Genomic DNA, 17,377 nt, shown 5'->3' with positions numbered 1-17,377 from the left:
ATATTTCATCACAAAAATGTCGAGCTCTGTCCTGCCATCTCAGTTTTTGACTCAAACTGTCCCCACACAAGTGTGTGCGCATAGAGAGCATAATGTGACTAGTTTAATTCAGTACATCATTTTAATAATTTTTAATCAAATTAATAACATTTAAAAAGTAACTTGCATTTCTTTTTAAAAGATAAATCAAATATTAATGTGTACATTTAAAAAGTAATGTGTTACTTTACTCTTTACTTCAGAAAAGTAATATTATTACGTAATGCACGTTACTTGTAATGCGTTACCCCCAACACTGATCATGTCATTAAAATGTCACATTTTTCTAGTTAAAATTACATATTTTCCATGAAATATTATATCATTTAAATTAAATATTTTCTCACGCCATTACTTTTCTTTGAATTTAGTAGTTACATTACTTTGGTTTATATATCATAATACAAGTTACTGGTGTGAGTTACATATTAAGTTCTATATACACTGCATAAAATGATTTTCAAGAAAAACATTTTTAGTATTTTTGCCTTGTTTTCAGTAAAAATATCTAACAAATCTTGAATTAAGACGCTTTTTCTTTATGAGCAAAATGACGCAAGAAAATAAGTCTAGTTTTTAGACCAAAAATATCAAATTAAGTGATTTTGTGCATAAAATAAGCAAAAGAATCTGCCAATGGGGTAAGCAAAAAAATCTTGAACATTTTTCTTAAATAGTAAATTCAAGAAATTCAAGATTTTTTTGTTTGTTTTATGCACAAATCACTTACATTTGATATTTTTGGTCTAAAACTAGACTTATTTCTTGGGTCATTTTGCTCATCAAGAAAAGCATCTTAATTTAAGAATTTTTTGAAATTTTTACTAAAAACAAGACAAAAATACTAAGAATTTTTTTTCTTGAAAATCATTTTTTGCAGTGTAACATTTTTAACATGTATGTAATATTTACTCAATACATAAAGCATTTCAGATCAGATTAGTTAATATTTATAACATTTTTCTTTATACAGTAAATCTACCTCTGTGATAACTCCTTGTGTCCGACATCTTTAATAATTAAGATTAACAATTAAAAAGAAAAACAAGAACAATAAATATGTCAGTATTTTTTATTTTTTTATATATATATAAATTTAGTATTTTTATATATATATTTACCATTTCATTCAGGAAGAAAGACTCTTTTTAAAATAAGTGGTTAATTAAACAAATATTTTTTTTGCATCAAATCAGTCATATTTTATATTTCATAACCTTTTCCCACACCCGTTGGACCAGAGAGAAGGTTTTCTAAAAACTGTAGTGAAGTTGCAAAGCACCAAATTGTATCCCCATGGATAAATGAAAATATTTGAACAATATATGATTTATCATAATATGACCCCTTAGAGCTAATAATATGGATTAAATGCCTTCTGACATCACAGGAAGTAGAAACACTCTTCAGATTCCCAAAGTTTCTTCTTTCACCTGACATCCCAGTAGATGATTCCCATCACACACACACTGAGACAGACTGACCACTGAAACACACACAAACACACACATCACTTTAGTTTAATACTTGACCAAACGTCTCTTTATCTGCTGATGAATGTCGTCTGGTTTGGAGATCTCACCGTTCTGAGAGCCGATCCATGACGCCGCCTTCATGGCCACAAACTGCCACTCAATCTGTTGCTGTATTTTATAGCCGTATAACCAGATGAGAGACAGAAGAGTGGCCCACACTGACCCATCCACCTGTAAACACAAATACACACACCGTACACATGCATTTATTATCATCTTTCATTATTTCATGTTAAATCATATGTCACACCTGTGCTGGTTTCTGATTGGTCAGCTCATCTTCAGTCTTTCCAAACACTTGGGCCAAAGCAGCGTTCAGTTCCCAGCAGCCTGAAGCCTTTTGAAGAGAAATTAGCTGAAGTAAAGGATCCTTATGGAGATCAGGTTCTGGTGGATACAGATAGACACACATACAGAATTATAAATTAACCGTAGTGATATTAAATACAAAACTATTGCAGTTATATATCAAATTCAAGGACTAAATGTGAGGACACATTTCAAGTGAGAGCAAGGTTACATCGTGTTACCTTTAAAGATATATTGTTAACACAACGGTGACACTTTGGGGACGCCTCCAGGGGTAAATGTGTCTGAATGTGTATATCAAATTCAACCAATGGTGAGGCTTAACGATAAAGACAGGGTGACGCGGGAGTCAGGAAGTATATCGCTATCTGAAATATTGCCAAAGACCGCGTTACAGGGACGCAGGAAGTATGGCAAGAGAGACGCAGCGTCTCGTTCCCTTCATTACATACGTAACCCGAGACGTTTTCATGTCAAACACAACTATGCAAAAAAGCATTTTGGTATGAATCAACATTCACATTCAGAAGATATAAGCATTTAAAGTGAACAGTTTAGCACGTGTGCTTAAAAAGTCTAGATTTTTTATGATATTATCCTACACTACACAGGGAATAATATGGATTTTATTCCCAGAAAACTTCTTTTATAAAATAGATTCAAGCACTTTCAATGACCTGTATCTATGTATGTTTATTTTCAAAAACTTCCGAGGGTTTTAAATTATTTCCCCCAGATTCACAAACTTTCAAGGATTTCAAGAACTCGTGGGAACCCTGAAAATACATTATTTTGTGTATTTGGTGTAATGCAATGTGTTTTGTGTGGTTTAAGGTTTTAAAAAAACAAATAATTTCCACATAACATACATTTTTGTTGCTCCTCATGCCCTGACTTTATGAAACCCGTTGATTTTTACAAAGCTAATCGTTTTTTTATTTTATTATTATTTGCCCATAGAATTACATTGACAGTAACAGTATCAGGGTACAGTAATGTTATGTATAACTAAGACAGTGGTAAGAAAATCTGAAAAAATAATGAAAATGACAATAAAAAAGGTAGATATAGGAAAAAAAAGCCAAAGGAATTGGAAATACAAAATTTTGAAATATTAACACCACCTCACATTATTATAATAGTTGTAAGTATGAGATAAAGGAAAATGAAAAAAATTATCATGTGTAGTCATTAGAAAAACCTTTTCATATATTCCCAAAGGGGAGACCAGAGCAGCCAAAATTGTTCAGATTTTTGCTGTTTGAAGCTAATCGCTTTTAAAAGTGCAGTGTTCTTTGATTGGCCAACTATCCGGTGCATTGTGATTGGTCGAATACCTCAAGCGTGTGATGAAAATGTTATGCCAGACACAAACTGTGAGATGACTAACCTTGTCTTTTCGGCATCGAAGCTCTTTCAAGTTTCTCCATGCTGACAATGTTTGTATCTAACATCTTTGCCCTGACGGGAACTTCTGCGCTCATATCTCCTACAAAAAAACAGCTTCTTTAATATCACTGCTAAACTCTCATCACAACAACAAAACTCATTAAATAATAAATAAAAAAAATCTCTGTACAGTGACTGTCTGTTTCTCTTACTTGCACATGCATTAGCCATCATGGGCATAGGCCTGTTCGGCACGGACCTCCCTAAAACACAAACAACCAGTTACTATCAAACACTGCTAAACCATGTCCACACATTGAGAAAAAATACAAATACAAACACAACAAAGATACAAACAAAAAGCAAATCTCTGTACAGTGACTTTGTGTTTCTCTTACTTGCACAGCCTGTAGGCATAGGCCTGTTCGACACAGACATCACTAAAACATCAAACAACCAGTTATTATCAAACACTGCTAAACCATGTAAGCATTGAAAAACAATACAACTATACAAATACAAACACAACAAAGATACAAACAAAGCAGCAAATATCTGTACAGTAACTGTGTGTTTCTCTTACTTTTACATGCTTTAGGCACCATGGGCCTTAAACCTAAAACACAAACAAACACTTACTGCTGAACCATGAGAAATAACACAGTTAGACAAACACAACAAATTAACAAAGCAGAAAATATCTGTACAGTGACTGTGTGTTTGTATTACTTGACTGAGTCATTATTGGCCAGCGCATCCTGTATGTACTGTATGTAGTTTTTATTTGGTTTTTTGGAATATATGACCTCTCGGCCCATAGTTCCACAGATACCATGACATGGCAGCCACCAAACACTTCCATGTTTTTCCTATTTAAAGACTGTTACATTAGTAGTTACACGAGTAAGTATGGTGGCACAAAATAAAACATGGCGATTTTTTAAGCAGATAAAAAATGAGAACAATATTCATCATCACTCCTCCTGACTACTCCCCCTCTCGCTCAAACTTTCATCAATATTACTGTGCCCGAGGTCAAAGTCCTGCAAACTAAATGCTCTTCCACCATACAATATAGTTCTCATTTTTTATCCGCTTAAAAAACCACCACGTTTTATTTTGTGCCCCCACACTAACTCGTGCGACTACTCATATAACAGTCTTTAAATAGGGAAAACATGGAAGTGTTTGGTGGCCTCTAGATTCATCCCTGTTTGGATCTTTGTAATCTAACCCTTACATCTAAAATTATTAAAATAAAAAAATGTGTTTTGTAAAAGGTAAAAAACATTAAATGAAAACGGTAATTTCATCTAACGGTGAGATGACAAACCTTGTGTTGGTACTCTTCTCTGTATCAGAGGTCCTTTCACAGCCTCTCTGTTGTGTTTATTAATGGCAATGAAGGCTGTATGAACACTGCTAACTCCTGCTTCAACACTGATCTCCACCATCCTCCTCTTGATATCCTCCACATCAACACCTCCTGTCCTCTCCTCCTGTTCCAGACAGCGGATCAGAGACCGGGCCGCCAGACGGTGGATGGACAACCTGCAGAAACATTGATGAAAAGTTTACAAAATTGTGATTTAACCCTTGTGGGTTGTTAAGGCCATTTTTGTCCATTTTTGGTTTTAATTTGGCCACAACTTTCTCTGTGTTTCAGCAAATGGAATGATTTTCGGTGACAAATCTTATATTTACACATATTTTGAGAAAATGCTTTGAAATTTTTCAAAAACTCAACAATATACCGTGGGCAAATTTACTACCCTTTCGGGTTGTTCGTGGACAAAAAAGGCCACTAAATTAAACGGCTGTAGAAATGTATCAGATGAATATTTTTTCCACATTTGTTTTTCATAAATCTGTTAATCGCCTTCAGTACTGATCAAAACTACTAAATGCTTAAAACAATTCCATGATTTTAACTCTTTAATTGCCAAGTTCATAAGTGGTATCACTGATTTGATGGGAAAAAACACACAAAATTACAGATTTTCAATATAAAAAGTGATTGTCGACTGGATTTTTTAAAACCTTTTTCACAGTCTTGGGCATGTCAAAGATTGGTAAAAACGTTGGCTTTGATGCATTTTTAGTTTTTGTGCAGCATTAGTTTTTATTTTTTTCTCCCTAATTAGTTGTTTGTGGCCATTTTTGTCCCATTGACTTCCATTATAACAAAATGTTTTGATTGCAGAGCCATGGCACCTTATTATCATGCATTCTATATTGTTGGTGTTTTTTCCTTTTGCTAAGAGGTAAAATTTGTCATTTTTACTGTTGATCACCATGTGGCACCATTAACCCTTTAGTAGGCCTGTGCAAAAAACATATGATTATATGATGTCATGGCTTTGCAATCAAAAAATGTTGTTATAATGGAAGTCAATGGGGCAAAAACAGTAAATGAGGGTGTAAAAAAATGAAAACTGATGCTGCACAAAAACTAAAAATGCACCAAAGCCAATGTTTTTACCAATCTTTGGCATGCCCAAGACTGTGAAAAGGGTGAAAAAAAATCTAGTCCACAATCACTTTTTATATTGAAAATCAGCGAATTTTTTTTTTCCAAAATCAGCGACACCACTTGGCAATTAAAGAGTTAAAATCATGGACATTTTGTAAACATTTGGTATGTTTGAGTAGTACTGAGGTTGATTAACAGATTTATGAAAAAAAAATAGGAAAAAAATGTAAACTGATACATTTTTACAGCCGTTAAATTCAGTGGCCTTTTTGTCCACGAACAACCCGAAAGGGTAGTGAATGGGAACAACCCACAAGGGTTAAGGAATCTGACTGTTCTTGAATGAATCTGTATCAGGATGAATCTGTGCTTTGTTTATGTTACCCAGTGTCCTCAGTTGGTTTAAGGCAGAAGTGAAGCTGGTTTGTCACTGGTTGATCTTTCAGGTTGTATTGAACTATCACTGATCCTTCAGAGCTTTCTGAACTCTATGACACAGAAATGAAAACAATTTACCTAAAAACCCATGAGCAGAAGATAAAATGACAAACCTCAAGCTGAAAGTGCTCACCTGTCCTTTAAGTTGGGCATAAATGAGTGACCTTTGACCCTGGAAGAGCACATTGATGGGTGGAGACAGCGTGTCAACAGTAATGCCATCTGGTACTTTCCACTGTACTGAGATCTTGTTCACTGCAGGCTGAAGAGCAAACCTGAGAGACTCCATCACCTGATAACATTTGAAGAGAAATAAAACAATGTCATACAGATTCAAACCCTCTCTGGTTTCAAACTAAAACTCATCCATAGTCGCACTTTGGGTTGCATGCGGTCTGTGCCTGTGATGAACTGGGCGTGTCCAGATCCCGCTTTGGCCATTCCTGTGATGAGGGCGGTACTTGCACCCTCACCAATCCCAAATGAGAAACACCTGAAGATACAAATCATCGATCAAATCTTCAATAATTTACTCTCATGAGCTATTAAGTAGAAATGCAAATTAAGAGAAATGTACCTCTGAGATTTAGCATGAAGTTTCACAAGATCCAGAACCTCTTTAGTGTTCCCCACCTCTCCATCAGTGAAGACAAACAGCTGCAGAGAGAAAACATATCTTACAAATGACACTTAACCATCTGAAAAATGAAAAGCCTGACAAATTTGGAAAACTCCAGTCTTTTTAAATGCTTCAGGTTTGGTTTCCTGTATAAATTCATGTATTTTGAGGTGATGCACCTGTCTGGGGTGTTCAGGGTAACCGGCTTGACTGTAGATTTGTTTGAGAGGCTGTAAAATCTCTGTGCCGCCCATGTTTGCTGTCATTTCATTGACTTTCTTCAGTGCCTGATCCATTGTGTCCTGATTGTACACAACACTCTGACTGCAATGACACAAACATTAAAATCCTCTCACAAGATGAATATAACAAAATAACAACTATAGATGATTTAGATTCTAGTCACTAACGGGAAGAAGGACTCAAAATGAGAGCCAAATCCATAGATATTAAAATAACAGCCCATGGGCAGACTCTTCAACAGTAACAGCAGAGTTTCCTGTAGACAGACAGATGTGTACAGAGGTTTAAATGTCTTTTTTAATTGCGTTTAGAAAGATTCAAATATTGGTGAAAAAATGCATAACATTTTATAAACTCATACCTTTGCGCTTTCTATACGGATCTGTGCTCCTTCCCCATTATGCATCATACAGCCCATACTGCCTGATCTGTCAATCACAAAAATAAACTCGCCTCGAGTTGCTAATGATGACATCACTTCCTTTGGGAACTCTGGGTACAAACTTATCATCACCACTGGGTCACTCATCAGAGAACCTGAAAGAGAGAAAGAGATCAATGACTGATGTAAAGATCTAAAAAATGATTGTATTATGTTCTTAAGGTATACAATTTTTTTGAGTTTTTATCAGATTGATGTACTGTAGTCTGTACCTGGTTTTGCAGTGGTCACTCCTGCCTCCACTATAGCAGTGGGCTGATGGGTATTCTGATAGTACAGAAACAACTCAACATCTTTATCAAACTTGTGACCAGAACTCAGATTCACCTAAAACACAAATATATTATTGCAGGCTTTAAACAACATTATCTCTGTAAAACACAGACATATAAACTGTATTAAGCCCACAGTACCGTTGCCTGAGTGTGATCAGAGTTGAGGAACACAAGAGGATCCAGAGTACAGTTGGACTCTAGTTTGGAGATGGGGTTTGGAGAGCTCACATGAACACTAAGAGTTAAAGTGTAGGGAACAGAGACACATGACGAAATCCCTGAAACTATTCCAGCATCTGAACCTGAGGACGACACAGAGAGTGTGTTAGAAAAACAATCTTTAAACTCACTTATTACTGTAAATCTGGTGTGTGACTGTAAATGTGTGATATTACTGTAAATATAGTGTTCTGCTGTAAATGATCGATATTACTGTTGATATTGTGTGTTTGTGTAAATGTACGGTATTACTGTAAATCTTGTGCGCTACTGTAAATGTGTGGTATTACTGTAAATCTAGTGTTAATTTAAATGTGTTACTGTAAAGTGTTGCCAGCTGTTGAAGTGCAGTACCTGCTGGTGTGTATCTGGGGTTGAGTACAGCAGGCAGACAGAAGCGCAGCGAGTGGTCGGCCTGCACAGAGAGCTCAGTGATGTATGTGATGGTGATGTCAGCGTTCTGACCCGGTGAAAGACACCCAACACTCAGACTGAACACATCAGAACTTTCTTTACTTTCTTCCAACAGAAACGCCTGCTGACCCGAACTCACAGCATCATCATACTGATCCCTCGCCTGATACACACACAAATGGAGAGAATTTAAATATGAGTAAATAAATGCAAATTATGTTTAAATGCTTCTGCTGTGTCATTTCCTTTAGGTTTGTGCATGTAGGTGTTTGTTTAGACTCACAGTTTGTCTGTCTTGAACCTCTGCCACAATCTCCTGATCTCCGATCTTGGCACTGAAGTGACAGACAGCAGCATCAGCAGGCAGAGGAAACACAAACAAGGCCTCCAGGTGGCGCTCTTCCTCATTCACATACTGCAGAGTGGAGGTGACTGTGGCTACATGACTCTTCACCTGCACCTCAACACTGATGCTCTTCAGAGGAACTGAAAAATAAACAATCACCACAACATCTATCTATATATCTATCTATGTACTGTCTATCCATCATAAAGGAATTTAAGCATATATGTAGGTAGCCTAGATGAATGTAAACATAGTTTTAATGAAAGACAGAAAACAGGTCTGATGAGTTCATACCTGGATGTTTTTCTTTAGTCACGAGACCGCAGGTCGTCATTCTGGCTCTGTTTAAGAAAATAAATCTTTAGGCTACTGTACATACAAACTGCGGTCTAAAGAAGATCATGTTTTTAAAACCTCGTTATTACATTAAACACATTAGTACCTCACATTAGTGCTGTAAAAATACTGTAAATATATACATTATAAACATAAAGTTATAAATCCTGTCAGTTCTCGTCAAAGTAAAAGTACATTGAACACGAACCTCAGTAGTTGAAAATCCTCAATGACAAACAGCAACAACTAAATAAACAGAGCTTGTATAGTGCGAGAGAAAGACGGGAAACGATCCAAAAAAATGACGTTTAAATACCAGAAACGCGTTACGGAAGCGATCGTGAACGTTCATTGGTTTGTGGGCGGATCCTCACTGAAGAGAACCAATAGCCTCAATGAAGGTAACCAATCGCCTAATTAATATTCATGAGCGGAGCTGATATTCACAGTGGGGGCGGCTCACAGAGTAGTTTCACTTTGTATTCACCAAGATATATACAATAAGCTTTAAAGATATATATACACAAGATGATAAAAACACAATTATTGTGTACAAAATAATAAAAAATAATGCATAAAAGGGAAAGAATGTGATAAAATAGCCGACAGACTGTAAAGAATGACACGAACTATTCAACATATAAAGCCTCAGAATAATATTACAAATACAGCTTTTATGCCTCCATCTATTGGTACTCAAATTAATAGTTAATGTTTATTTATATAAGAAATGTCAGTCTTTATCTGTTGTTTATATTTTTACATCACTAAAGTCTTAGAGGTTAATAAGATTGACATATTTTTCATAATCGTTGTGAATAGCTGCTTCAAAAAAAAAAAAAAAAACAGTGCTAAAGCAGCAAAAATCTCAATTTCTTTTTTTAAATAATTGCCATTGAGATAAATAAAATTCTGTGTAAGTTGTTGTGTCCAACAGCTGTAATTTAACACAAAAATGATCAAAGGTAAACAAAAAAGCAGAAGAAATGTTTTTTTTTTATTTAGATGCTTTTTATTTATTTAGAAAGTTTCAATTTTATTTCACAGCAGCAAAAACACAAACATGAGTTTTTTGGGTGGTGATATTAAGTGCTCATATATAAATTTATGTCATAATTTAGTTTTCCACAAGCTTTAGTATTCAATGGTTTGGTTTATTGATATTGTGCCTTGAAGAAACACTTTTGTTATATGAGAAGTAAACAACAGCTCTTAAAGTTGCAGTTTTTAACCAAATTAGCAATTTTGCATCTTGGTTTTAGTAAGCAGTTTGGACCAGATTGGAAGTTTTCACTCCTGAAAGTTTGGATTTTTGAGCAAATGTGATTCCATATGACAGCAAATCATATGAAATGAATGATAAAAAATATGACTATATGAGCAGTTTGGTCTTCTGACATCACAGGAAGTACAAAACACTGAAGTCTTCAGATTCCCAAAGTTTCTTCTTTCACCTGACATCCCAGTAGATGATTCCCATCACACACACACTGAGACAGACTGACCACTGAAACACACACAAACACACACATCACTTTAGTTTAATACTTGACCAAACGTCTCTTTATCTGCTGATGAATGTCGTCTGGTTTGGAGATCTCACCGTTCTGAGAGCCGATCCATGACGCCGCCTTCATGGCCACAAACTGCCACTCAATCTGTTGCTGTATTTTATAGCCGTATAACCAGATGAGAGACAGAAGAGTGGCCCACACTGACCCATCCACCTGTACACACAAATACACACACCGTACACATGCATTTATTATCATCTTTCATTATTTCATCATGTTGAATCATATGTCACACCTGTGCTGGTTTCTGATTGGTCAGCTCATCTTCAGTCTTTCCAAACACTCGAGCCAAAGCAGCGTTCAGTTCCCAGCAGCCTGAAGCCTTTTGAAGAGAAATCAGCTGAAGTAAAAGATCCTCATGGAGATCAGAGCTCATCTCAGGATTAGATTCTGGTGAACACAAACATTGCTCATCATATCAAGCTAACAATGTGTGACAAATGAGATTTGGATGTAAAGATCTTTGTGTGTTTGTGTTTTCAGTACCGTCTTGTTTGCTTTGAAAGCTTCTCTGGTCAGATTGTACAGACTTGCTTTTAGAATTACGACGAAATAAATTTCTGACCTCTGTAAATGAAAACAACGATTAACCAGATGAAGTTTTGTGATTCATAAATTTTAAATAGTGAGAGTGTTTATTTATAGTCTTACTTGTCATAATTCCAGTCTTTTGTTCTTGAAGAGGTAGAATATCCATCAGTCCTATGATAAATATCTCATTTAGATGAAAAAACACAAACATAACAACACAATACAGTAAATCCTCTCAAATATAAACTACTATAGATTAGTAACAAACTGTAATCAAAGGCATAATAAAATCAGATTCTTACCGCATTTTAAAAGAGAGTCAGCCTGAAGCATTTCTGAAATATCTATAAAATTCCACATATTGATAAGTTACCACATATAAACTTGTTTAATTGTATACACAAATTTAATTATGTGTGCATCCCAATTCATGAGCAGTATCCTTCTAAGGGCGCAGACTTTGAAGGCAAGACTCAGTATTTGAAGGCTGCAGCCTCTGAAGTCTACAAAGCGAACTGAAATTAGACGTCTAGCCTATGGGGGAAGTTGTGTCATTTGCTGTTCCCGCCCACCACACTTGTCAGCAGGACACAACAGCTTTTAAAAATAAATTTGGAGTTATATATTTTTTATTTTATTTAAAAAATGACACATTGATGCAGATTAAACTACTGAACAGTATATAAAATTTACCAACCTTAGAATTATACAAAAGTTAAATGCAACATGCACAATATTGCAGCAATAATACTAATTCACACCACTAAAACATAATTTATAATAGTAAAACAGTGACAAGGACTTTTAATTTGCAAAATATACACTTTTTATTTAAAGGGCACCTATTTAATTGCTAAAAAACGACATTTTTTTGTGCATTTTGTATAATACAATGTGTTCGCATGATTAATGGTTAAAAAAAACATTATTTTCCACACACCGTACATTTTTGTAGCTCCATATTTCCCTCTCTTCCTGAAACACACGGATTTGAAAAGCTCTGTGTCACTGATTGGCCAGCTAATCTGTACCTTTTGATTGGCCTGAATACCTCTGATGTCAGCCAGAAATGTGACGCTCCTTACCATGTTTGAAAGATTCACTCACAATGCAATGCTAACAGGAGTTAACTTACAGGCTTTAAGTCCGAAGCGGGAGGAATTATGATAATTTCGGTCTTGTCTACATCACCAATCCCAGGAAGTAAACTGTTGCCTACAATCCGTGTGTTTGTTGTAGTCCAAGAAAAGAGATTTACGTTGGAGACGATAACTCGCGTCATCGTTTATACCTTTTGCATGTCGTTAACATGTACTAATACACCAACGATGTGACCATAGGTGCCCTCTAAATACAGTTCTGGATTTTTATTTCAAAATCCCTAGACGTCACAGGCGTGCATTGTATCTTGGGATAGCCAAGACTGTGAAGGATCCAGCTATGCGTTTGGAGGCTCCATGTGAAGGAGCCCTCAAATTGGGACAGCCTTTGTCACGGGCAGGTGACGTTACTGGCCTTCAAATACGGTCTTCGAAGGACACAGCCCCTGAATTGTAATGCACCCTATAAGACCCCAGAGAACCTCTCACAGTAATGCACTGGTTAATGTGTGTATTCAAGAGTTAAACTAAGAAAACCTTAAATTTTTGACCTCATGTTTAAATGATACATCATAAAGTTGAGTACACACTATAAGTTATATGGAGTGTTATTGTATGTGGATCTGTATTGAAATGTGCCATTTAAAGTTGAATTCAGACTCTTTTGTCTTTGACGTTTTCATTTTTTATGTTGAGTGTTAAAGAGGTGGATTGAGTCTTATCATAGATGATTTATATTTTACTGTACTGTATATTTCGAAAAATGTTTAGATGTGTTCAGATGTGTGTTCAAGCACCTTTTGTTTGGTTTTGAATTGCGCTTCCTACCATACATGCGGCAGAAACCGTTTCAGCCCCTTGTCAGCACAATCAGACATTAAAAAACAACAGACGTGAATAATCAAATAAATACAACAAAATATAAATAACACATGAGAAAATATCTGTTCACTGACTGTGTGTTCGTCTTGAACCAGTCCATGAGCGCTTGGAAATCCCTGAAACACAAACACACAATCAGTTACTAACAAATGCTCATTGATAAACCATGCCAACACATTTAGACATTAAGAAACAACAGATAATCAAACACAACAAATAAATAAATAACAAAAACAGGAACATGTTTGTACAAGGACTGAGAGTTTTTTCTTACTTGGAAAATTAAATGATTTCTTGCAACGAACACTATCTAAAAAAAAACAGAAGACAACCAGTTACTCAACGCTAAATATATCAGCATATTCAATAAAATATCTACAAAGTGACTGTGTGTTATCTTACTTTTACAATCACTGATCCCTAGAGAATCGCACATCCCTAAAACAAACAACCAGTTAGCATCATACGCACGCTTCTCATTTTATCTTATAACATGTAATGAGAGCGTTGTTCCCTTACCATATACTGCTAAACTTGACATACATAAACCTAAAATCATTAAATATTAATAATGTGAATTTACAGTGATAGTCAAAGCAAACATACATTTAGTAAAAAACACAGAAATCACTCACAAAACAAACAGTAAGATGACAAACCTTGTGTTGGTACTCTTCTCTGTATCAGAGGTCCTTTCACAGCCTCTCTGTTGTGTTTATTAATGGCAATGAAGGCTGTATGAACACTGCTCACTCCTGCTTCAACACTGATCTCCACCATCCTCCTCTTGATATCCTCCACATCTACACCTCCTGTCCTCTCCTCCTGCTCCAGACAGCGGATCAGAGACCGGGCCGCCAGTCGATGGATGGACAACCTGCAGAAACATTGACTAAAAGTTTAATGAATCTGAGTGTTGTTGAATGAGTCTGAATCAGGATGAATCTGTGCTTTGTTTATGTTACCCAGTGTCCTCAGTTGGTTTAAGGCAGAAGTGAAGCTGGTTTGTCACTGGTTGATCTTTCAGGTTGTATTGAACTATCACTGATCCTTCAGAGCTTTCTGAACTCTTTGACATAGAAATGAAAAGTAAACAATTTATCTACAAACCCATGAGCAGAAGATAAAATGACAAACCTCAAGCTGAAAGTGCTCACCTGTCCTTTAAGTTGGGCATAAATGAGTGACCTTTGACCCTGGAAGAGCACATTGATGGGTGGAGACAGCGTGTCAACAGTAATGCCATCTGGTACTTTCCACTGTACTGAGATCTTGTTCACTGCAGGCTGAAGAGCAAACCGGAGAGACTCCATCACCTGATAACATTTGAAGAGAAATAAAACAATGTCATACAGATTCAAACCCTCTACATTTACATCCTCTCTTGTTTCAAACTAAAACTCATCCATAGTCTCACTTTGGGTTGCATGCGGTCTGTGCCTGTGATGAACTGGGCGTATCCAGATCCCTCTCTGGCCATTCCTGTGATGAGGGTGGTACTTGCACCCTCACCAATCCCGAATGAGAAACACCTGAAGATACAAATCATCGATCAAATCTTCAATAATTTACTCTCATGAGCTATTAAGTGGAAATGTAAATAAAGAGAAATGTACCTGTGAGATTTAGCATGAAGTTTCACAAGATCCAGAACCTCTTTAGTGTTCCCCACCTCTCCATCAGTGAAGACAAACAGCTGCAGAGAGAAAACATCTTACAAATGACACTTAACCATCTGAAAAATGAAAAGCCTGACAAATTTGGAAAACTCCAGTCTTTTTAAACGCTTCAGGTTTGTTTTCCTGTATGAATTGATGTATTTTGAGGTGATGCACCTGTCTGGGGTGTTCAGGGTAACAGGGTTGACTGTAGATGTGTTTGAGAGGCTCTAAAATCTCTGTGCCGCCCATGTTTGCTCTCATTTCATTGACTTTCTTCAGTGCCTGATCCATTGTGTCCTGATTGTACACAACACTCTGACTGCAATGACACAAACATTAAAATCCTCTCACATGATGAATATAACAAAATAACAACTATAGATGATTTAGATTCTAGTTACTAACGGGAAGAAGGACTCAAAATGAGAGCCAAATCCATAGATATTAAAGTAACAGCCCATGGGCAGACTCTTCAACAGTAACAGCAGAGTTTCCTGTAAACAGACAGAAATTTAAATGTCTTCTTCAAATACATTTTTTTTTTGCAAAACTTCATAGGTCTGTGAAATAATACACTAAAAACACATACCTTTGCACTTTCTATGCGCTTCTGTGCTCCTTTTCCATAATTCATCACACAGTCCATACTGCCTGATCTGTCAATCACAAAATTAAACTCGCTTTGAGATGCTAATGATGACATCACTTCCTCTGGGAATTCTGGGTACAAACTTATCATCACCACTGGGTCACTCATCAGAGAACCTAAAACAGAGAAAGAAATCAATGACTGATGTAAAGATCTAAAAAATAATTGTATTATGTTCTTAAGGTATACAATTTTTTTGAGTTTATATCAGATTGATGTACTGTAGTCTGTACCTGGTTTTGCAGTGGTCACTCCTGCCTCCACTATAGCAGTGGGCTGATGGGTATTCTGATAGTACAGAAACAACTCAACATCTTTATCAAACTTGTGACCAGAACTCAGATTCACCTGCACACAAATACATAAAGAAAGTAAATTACTTCCTGTAAAAACACACACATATAAACTGTATTAAGCCCACAATCACACAATACCGTTGCCTGAGTGTGATCAGAGTTGAGGAACACAAGAGGATCCAGAGTACAGTTGGACTCTAGTTTGGAGATGGGGTTTGGAGAGCTCACATGAACACTAAGAGTCAAAGTGTAGGGAACAGAGACACATGACGAAATCTCTGAAACTATTCCAGCATCTGAACCTGAGGACGACACAGAGAGTGTGTTAGAAAAACAATCTTTAATCTCACTTATTACTGTAAATCTTGTGTGTTGCTGTAAATGTGTGGTATTACTGTAAAATGTTGACAGCTGTTGAAGTGCAGTACCTGCTGGTGTGTATCTGGGGTTGAGTACAGCAGGCAGACAGAAGCGCAGCGAGTGGTCGGCCTGCACAGAGAGCTCAGTGATGTATGTGATGGTGATGTCAGCGTTCTGACCCGGTGAAAGACACCCAACACTCAGACTGAACACATCAGAACTTTCTTTACTCTCTTCCAACAGAAACGCCTGCTGACCCAAACTCACAGCATCATCATACTGATCCCTCGCCTGCAACACAGAGAGAATTTAAATATGAGGAAATAAATGCAAATGATGTTTAAATGCTTCTGCCATGTCATTTCCTGTATGTTTGTGCATGTAGGTGTTTGTTTAGACTCACAGTTTGTCTCTCTTGAACCTCTGCCACAATCTCCTGATCTCCGATCTTGGCACTGAAGTGACAGACAGCAGCATCAGCAGGCAGAGGAAACACAAACAAGGCCTCCAGGTGGCGCTCTTCCTCATTCACATACTGCAGAGTGGAGGTGACTGTAGCTACATGACTCTTCACCTGCACCTCAACTCTGATGCTCTTCAGAGGAACTGACAAGAAAACAAACGCAACATCAATCAGTCTGTCTGTCTGTCAAATAAACAGCTTTAGTGACAGACAGTAACTAGGTGAGTTTATACCTGGCTGTTTTTGCTCAGTCACGAGACCGCAGTTCATCATTCTGACTCTGTACAAAGATAAAAGCTTCACTTCAGTACATACTGCGGTCTACTGTAGAGATGATAATGTTATTACAACCTCGTAATTACATTAAACACATTATTACCTCACATTAATAAGATAAACCGGAAGACAAACGTGTAAATATATACATTATAAACTTAAAGCTATGAATCCTGTGAGCTCTCGTCAAAGTGAAAGTACATCAAACACGAACCTCAGTCGTCAAATATCCTCAGAGAGAAACACCAACAACTGATTTAAATGAACTAATCAGAGCTGTAGGCTATACAGGAAGAGTTTTATGTGATGATGACAAGGTTCGCAAGGGAAACAGTTCCGAAAAGCGACGTTTAAATCCCAGGGGCGTGTACGGGAATTTTACTATGAGGAAAGATTCGTTCATGAATATTAATTATATCGTGGGCGGAACATTAATGAACATAACCAATGTCACCGGGCCCTAATTAATATTCAGCAGTTTCAAATACTCATAAAAACGAATAAATCA

The 17,377-nt window shown here is 36.6% G+C and overlaps 2 protein-coding genes across 7 annotated transcripts in view; both read right to left on the bottom strand.

The window, feature by feature from the left end:
• Positions 1-1,090: 1,090 nt before the first annotated feature.
• On the bottom strand, positions 1,091-9,431 carry LOC135768276 (von Willebrand factor A domain-containing protein 5A-like). Its single transcript, XM_065277519.2, has 21 exons — positions 9,286-9,431; positions 9,036-9,082; positions 8,679-8,881; positions 8,336-8,558; positions 7,901-8,064; positions 7,700-7,814; positions 7,407-7,582; positions 7,213-7,301; positions 6,982-7,126; positions 6,761-6,840; positions 6,562-6,676; positions 6,317-6,475; positions 6,130-6,233; positions 4,606-4,823; positions 3,856-3,888; positions 3,671-3,712; positions 3,485-3,535; positions 3,274-3,372; positions 1,825-1,961; positions 1,622-1,745; positions 1,091-1,525 (listed from the first exon to the last, which is right to left on the bottom strand). The coding sequence occupies exons 2-21, from the start codon at positions 9,073-9,075 to the stop codon at positions 1,446-1,448; spliced, it is 2,397 nt and encodes a 798-aa protein (XP_065133591.1). The 5' UTR covers positions 9,076-9,082; positions 9,286-9,431; the 3' UTR covers positions 1,091-1,445.
• A 645-nt stretch (positions 9,432-10,076) lies between these two features.
• The window catches only part of LOC135768271 (von Willebrand factor A domain-containing protein 5A-like), a 21,814-nt gene continuing 14,513 nt past the window's right edge, over positions 10,077-17,377 (bottom strand). The window contains exons 1-25 of one of the 6 annotated variants that reach the window (XM_065277510.1): positions 17,084-17,233; positions 16,827-16,873; positions 16,534-16,736; positions 16,199-16,421; positions 15,909-16,072; positions 15,708-15,822; positions 15,415-15,590; positions 15,231-15,319; positions 15,000-15,144; positions 14,781-14,860; positions 14,582-14,696; positions 14,322-14,480; positions 14,130-14,233; positions 13,824-14,041; positions 13,684-13,713; positions 13,567-13,602; positions 13,439-13,474; positions 13,239-13,280; positions 13,080-13,139; positions 11,485-11,526; positions 11,303-11,353; positions 11,138-11,218; positions 10,887-11,041; positions 10,681-10,804; positions 10,077-10,584 (exon numbers count right to left, since the gene is read on the bottom strand). In XM_065277510.1, coding sequence (XP_065133582.1) covers positions 10,505-10,584; positions 10,681-10,804; positions 10,887-11,041; positions 11,138-11,218; positions 11,303-11,353; positions 11,485-11,526; positions 13,080-13,139; positions 13,239-13,280; positions 13,439-13,474; positions 13,567-13,602; positions 13,684-13,713; positions 13,824-14,041; positions 14,130-14,233; positions 14,322-14,480; positions 14,582-14,696; positions 14,781-14,860; positions 15,000-15,144; positions 15,231-15,319; positions 15,415-15,590; positions 15,708-15,822; positions 15,909-16,072; positions 16,199-16,421; positions 16,534-16,736; positions 16,827-16,866 — 2,568 coding nt within the window. In that variant the 5' untranslated portion in view covers positions 16,867-16,873; positions 17,084-17,233 and the 3' untranslated portion in view covers positions 10,077-10,504. Of the gene's footprint in view, positions 10,585-10,680; positions 10,805-10,886; positions 11,042-11,137; positions 11,219-11,302; positions 11,367-11,484; positions 11,527-13,079; positions 13,140-13,238; positions 13,281-13,438; positions 13,475-13,566; positions 13,603-13,683; positions 13,714-13,823; positions 14,042-14,129; positions 14,234-14,321; positions 14,481-14,581; positions 14,697-14,780; positions 14,861-14,999; positions 15,145-15,230; positions 15,320-15,414; positions 15,591-15,707; positions 15,823-15,908; positions 16,073-16,198; positions 16,422-16,533; positions 16,737-16,826; positions 16,874-16,972; positions 16,996-17,083; positions 17,237-17,377 lie in introns of those variants that run through there. The other 5 variants (XM_065277512.2, XM_065277511.2, XM_065277513.2 and 2 more) reach the window with 5 other exon arrangements.

The sequence above is a fragment of the Paramisgurnus dabryanus genome, chromosome 23, assembly GCF_030506205.2.
Source record: "Paramisgurnus dabryanus chromosome 23, PD_genome_1.1, whole genome shotgun sequence".
Classification (NCBI taxonomy): Eukaryota; Metazoa; Chordata; class Actinopteri; order Cypriniformes; family Cobitidae; genus Paramisgurnus; species Paramisgurnus dabryanus.
Note: the sequence above shows the minus strand (reverse complement) of the source record. Positions and strands in the feature narration are given on the sequence as shown.